Raw genomic sequence first — 6,000 nt, 5'->3', positions numbered from 1 at the left:
AAAAATTGACAAAGGTGTTGCTGGGACTGGAGGACCTGAATTTTAGGGAAAGATTGAATAGGTTGGGTCTTTATTCCTCAAAACGGAGAAGATTGAGGGGAGATTTGATGGAGGTACACAAAATTATGAGGGTAAATGCAAGCAGGGTTTTCCCATAGAGGTCAGGTGGGACTACAACCGGAGGTCATGGGTTAAGGGTGAAAGGTGAATTTTTTAAGGGGAAACTTCTTTACTCAGAGGGTGGTGAGAGTGTGGGATGAGCTGTTAGTGGAAGTGTGATTGTTTGCAACATATATATTCATTCATTCTTTTGTTTTCCTGTTTATTTACTTATTTTCTTAGCAATAGTACATGGTAAACAGTTCCTTCCAGTCTACTGAAGCCACACAGCCCAATTACACTCGTGAACAATTAACCTGCTAACGTGCATGTTGCTAGAATGTGGAAGGAAACTGAAGCACCCGGAGGAAAGCCATGCGGTCATTGGAAGAACAAACCAATTCCTTACAGATGGAGATGGGAATTGAATCCAGTTTGGTGGCACTGTAAGGCGTTACAGTAACCGCAAAGCCACCATGCCACCCTACGCTCCAAAGTTTGGACAAATATATAGATGGGAGGGGTATGGAAGGCTATGGCCCAGTTGTGGGTACGAGACAGACTAAGAGTTTCAAAAAAGCTGGATGAACTCAGCAGGCCGGGCAGCATCCGTTGAAACGAGCAGTCAACGTTTCGGGCCGAGACCCTTCGTTAGAACTCGACCTGAAACGTTGACTGCTCATTTCAATGGATGCTGCCCGGCTGCTGAGTTCATTCAGCTTTTTTGTACGTCTTGATTTGACCACAGCATCTGCAGTGTACTTTGTGGAGACTAAGAGTTTGGCAGGAACTCGATAGACCGAAAGGCCTGTTTCTGTGCTAGGCTGTTCTATGACTCTAAATGGGGCTGTGTTGGTAATGCTGTAGTGAAAACCACCAACAACGTGTAAATAGTTTATTGCAGGTAGGTGTGGGCAGTCAGTGCGCTGGGCAGGGTCAGAGACATGCAAGTCCCATTCCCAGGTTGGCTGGTGGTTTTGACGCCCGTTCCCAGTCCTGGCGTTCAGGAGAACTCGGCTATGAACCTCTGGTGGAAATCCGCGATCTTCTCCAGGGCAAGCGTCAGTTCCTCGATGGGAAGGGCAAAGGTCATTCTGGATGGACAAGAGAGAGATGGACAACATTGGGTTACACAATGCTGGAGGAACTTACAGGTGGAGGGTTAAAGTTTTGTTTTAGATTAAAGATAGAGGGGAGATGGCCAGCATAAAGATTAGCATTGAATTGAATTGACTTTATTACATACATTCTTCATACACATGAGGAGTAAAAATCTTTACTATAATTGCACATTTGAAAGGAGATGTAATTTATAATAAATTTTATGTACAACAGGTTAGCCAATGTAACATAGAAATACAATTGTATCAGCATGAATTAATCAGTCTGATGGCCTGGTGGAAGAAGCTGTTTCGGAGCCTGTTGGCCCTGGACTTTATGCTGTGGTACCGTTTCCCGGATGGTAGCAGCTGGAACAGTTTGAGGTTGGGGTGACTCAGGTCCCCAATGATCCTTCAGGCCCTTTTTACACACCTGACTCTGTAAATGTCCTGAATAGTGGTAAGTTCACATCTACAGATGCGCTGGGCTGTCCGCTCCACTCTCTGTAGAGTCCTGTGATTAAGGGAGGTACAGTTCCCATACCAGACAGTGATGCAGCCAGTCAGGATGCTCTCAATTGTGTCCCTGTAGCAAGTTCTTAGGATTTCGAAGCCTATACCAAACTTGTTCAACCATCTGAGGTGAAAGACGGTTTTTCACCACACAGCCGGTATGTACAGACCACGTGAGATCCTCAGTGATGTGGATGCTGAGGAATTTAAAGCTGTTCACCCTCTCAACCCCAGATCCATTGATGTCAATAGGGATTAGCCTGTCTCCATTCCTCCTGTAATCCACAACCAGCTCCTTTGTTTTTGTGACATTGAGGGAGAGGTTGTTTTCTTGACACCACTGTGTCAGGGTGATGATTTCTTCCCTGTAGGCCACCTTGTTACTGTTTGAGATTAGGCCAATCAGTGTAGTGTCGTCAGCAAATTTAATTAGGAGATTGGAGTTGTGGGTGGTGGCACAGTCATGGGTATACAGGGAGTAAAGGAGGGGGCTTAGGATACAGCCCTGAGGAGCTCCTGTGTTGAGGGGCAGAGGGGCAGAGGTGAGGGAGCCCACTCTTACCACCTGCCGGCAATCTGACAGGAAGTCCATGATCCAGCTACACAGGGCAGGATGAAGGCCGAGACTGACGGTGGGAGGGAGATGGCCAGCATAAAGATTAGATTAGTTTTAGACTGACGGTGGGAGGGAGATGGCCAGCATAAAGATTAGATTAGTTTTAGACTGACGGTGGGAGGGAGATGGCCAGCATAAAGATTAGATTAGTTTTAGACTGACAGTGGGAGGGAGATGGCCAGCATAAAGATTAGATTAGTTTTAGACTGACGGTGGGAGGGAGATGGCCAGCATAAAGATTAGATTAGCATTAGACTGATGGTGGGAGGGAGATGGCCAGCATAAAGATTAGATTAGCTTTAAACTGACGGTGGGAGGGAGATGGCCAGCATAAAGATGAGATTAGTTTTAGACTGACAGTGGGAGGGAGATGGCCAGCATAAAGATTAGATTAGTTTTAGACTGACGGTGGGAGGGAGATGGCCAGCATAAAGATTAGATTAGTTTTAGACTGACGGTGGGAGGGAGATGGCCAGCATAAAGATTAGATTAGCATTAGACTGACGGTGGGAGGGAGATGGCCAGCATAAAGATTAGATTAGCATTAGACTGACGGTGGGAGGGAGATGGCCAGCATAAAGATTAGATTAGCATTAGACTGACGGTGGGAGGGAGATGGCCAGCATAAAGATTAGATTAGTTTTAGACTGACGGTGGGAGGGAGATGGCCAGCATAAAGATTAGATTAGTTTTAGACTGACGGTGGGAGGGAGATGGCCAGCATAAAGATTAGATTAGTTTTAGACTGACGGTGGGAAGGAGATGGCCAGCATAAAGATTAGATTAGTTTTAGACTGACGGTGGGAGGGAGATGGCCAGCATAAAGATTAGATTAGTTTTAGACTGACGGTGGGAGGGAGATGGCCAGCATAAAGATTAGATTAGTTTTAGACTGACGGTGGGAGGGAGATGGCCAGCATAAAGATTAGATTAGTTTTAGACTGACGGTGGGAGGGAGATGGCCAGCATAAAGATTAGATTAGCATTAGACTCAACACGAGGAAATCTGCAGATGCTGGAAATTCAAACAACACACACAAAATGCTGGTGGAACACAGCAGGCCAGGCAGCATCTATAGGGAGAAGTGTTGTTGACGTTCTGACAAAGGGTCTCGGCCTGTGTTCTACCAGCATTTTGTGTGTGTTATTAGCATTAGACTGACAGTGGGAGGGAGGTGGCCAGCATAAAGATTAGATTAGCATTAGACTGACAGGAGGGAGGTGGCCAGTATAAAGATTAGATTAGCATTAGACTGACAGGAGGGAGGTGGCCAGTATAAAGATTAGATTAGCATTAGACTGATGGGAGGGAGATGGCCAGCATAAAGATTAGATTAGCATTAGACTGACAGGAGGGAGGTGGCCAGCATAAAGATTAGATTAGCATTAGACTGACGGTGGGAGGGAGATGGCCAGCATAAAGATTAGATTAGCATTAGACTGACGGTGGGAGGGAGATGGCCAGCATAAAGATTAGATTAGCATTAGACTGACGGTGGGAGGGAGATGGCCAGCATAAAGATTAGATTAGTTTTAGACTGACGGTGGGAGGGAGATGGCCAGCATAAAGATTAGATTAGTTTTAGACTGACGGTGGGAGGGAGATGGCCAGCATAAAGATTAGATTAGCATTAGACTGACGGTGGGAGGGAGATGGCCAGCATAAAGATTAGATTAGTTTTAGACTGACGGTGGGAGGGAGATGGCCAGCATAAAGATTAGATTAGTTTTAGACTGACGGTGGGAGGGAGATGGCCAGCATAAAGATTAGATTAGCATTAGACTGACGGTGGGAGGGAGATGGCCAGCATAAAGATGAGATTAGTTTTAGACTGACGGTGGGAGGGAGATGGCCAGCATAAAGATTAGATTAGCATTAGACTGACGGTGGGAGGGAGATGGCCAGCATAAAGATTAGATTAGCATTAGACTGATGGTGGGAGGGAGATGGCCAGCATAAAGATTAGATTAGCATTAGACTGACGGTGGGAGGGAGATGGCCAGCATAAAGATTAGATTAGTTTTAGACTGACGGTGGGAGGGAGATGGCCAGCATAAAGATTAGATTAGTTTTAGACTGACGGTGGGAGGGAGATGGCCAGCATAAAGATTAGATTAGCATTAGACTGACGGTGGGAGGGAGATGGCCAGCATAAAGATGAGATTAGTTTTAGACTGACGGTGGGAGGGAGATGGCCAGCATAAAGATTAGATTAGCATTAGACTGACGGTGGGAGGGAGATGGCCAGCATAAAGATTAGATTAGCATTAGACTGACGGTGGGAGGGAGATGGCCAGCATAAAGATTAGATTAGCATTAGACTGACGGTGGGAGGGAGATGGCCAGCATAAAGATTAGATTAGCATTAGACTGACGGTGGGAGGGAGATGGCCAGCATAAAGATTAGATTAGCATTAGACTGACGGTGGGAGGGAGATGGCCAGCATAAAGATTAGATTAGCATTAGACTGACGGTGGGAGGGAGATGGCCAGCATAAAGATTAGATTAGCATTAGACTGACAGGAGGGAGGTGGCCAGCATAAAGATTAGATTAGCATTAGACTGACGGTGGGAGGGAGATGGCCAGCATAAAGATTAGATTAGCATTAGACTGACGGTGGGAGGGAGATGGCCAGCATAAAGATTAGATTAGCATTAGACTGACGGTGGGAGGGAGATGGCCAGCATAAAGATTAGATTAGCATTAGACTGACGGTGGGAGGGAGATGGCCAGCATAAAGATTAGATTAGCATTAGACTGACAGGAGGGAGGTGGCCAGCATAAAGATTAGATTAGCATTAGACTGACGGTGGGAGGGAGATGGCCAGCATAAAGATTAGATTAGCATTAGACTGACGGTGGGAGGGAGATGGCCAGCATAAAGATTAGATTAGCTTTATTTGTCACAGTTACATTGAAACATGCAATAAAGTACGTAGTTTGCATCAATGACCAGCACAGTCCGAAGATTACACTGGGGCAGTCGTATCTCCATCCTATTGGTGCTCACAAGTTATTAACCCTAACAGGCATGTCCATGCAATATGGGAGGAAACCTAAATGTTTGGAGGAAACCATAAACACAAGATTGTGCAGATGATGGAAATCCAGAGCAACACACAAAATGCTGGAGGAGCTTAGCGGTCAGGCAGCACCACTGGAAATGAATGAACAGTCGAAGTCTCAGGTGGAGACCTTCCCTCAGGACTGGAAAGGAAGAGGGAAGATGCCAGAACACGAAGGAGGGGGAGGGGAAGGAGGACAAGCTAGAAGGCGATTGGTGAAGCCAAGTGGGTGAGGAAGGAAACTCGGTGGTTAATGGCGGGAACATACAAACTCCTTACAGACAGTAGCAGCAACTGAACACAGATATTCCTATCAGTGGCACTGTAAAGCATCGTGATAACCACCTTCAGGGTGAGAGAACTGGCTGGTGACCGATGGATCCGGGGGGGGAAGGTGATAGACTGCACTAACGGGGGTGTGGTGCATGAAGTTTGAGATGTGCGTGTTTGAGAATGCCGTTGCATTGCAGATACCCAGGGAGGGGGTTATAAGGTGTCATACTCAAGGTTCAGTTCAGATTATTCCCAACTCTAACAGCACACCCCACTACTGCCCTGCCTGGCCTCCCAGCAGCACCAATTTCCGTGTTATTCTGGACATCAG

General features: G+C 46.4%; 1 protein-coding gene across 5 annotated transcripts in view; it reads right to left on the bottom strand.

Moving 5' to 3' along the window:
- Positions 1-980: 980 nt before the first annotated feature.
- LOC140732498 (alanine aminotransferase 2-like) overlaps positions 981-6,000 on the bottom strand; it is a 74,774-nt gene continuing 69,754 nt past the window's right edge. For all 5 annotated transcript variants that reach the window (XM_073055264.1, XM_073055266.1, XM_073055269.1 and 2 more), the window contains one exon: positions 981-1,193. In XM_073055264.1, coding sequence (XP_072911365.1) covers positions 1,103-1,193 — 91 coding nt within the window. In that variant the 3' untranslated portion in view covers positions 981-1,102. The remainder of the gene's footprint in view (positions 1,194-6,000) is intronic.

This window comes from Hemitrygon akajei, chromosome 8, assembly GCF_048418815.1.
Source record: "Hemitrygon akajei chromosome 8, sHemAka1.3, whole genome shotgun sequence".
NCBI classification, from domain to species: Eukaryota; Metazoa; Chordata; class Chondrichthyes; order Myliobatiformes; family Dasyatidae; genus Hemitrygon; species Hemitrygon akajei.
This window is presented reverse-complemented; position numbering and strand designations above follow the sequence as displayed.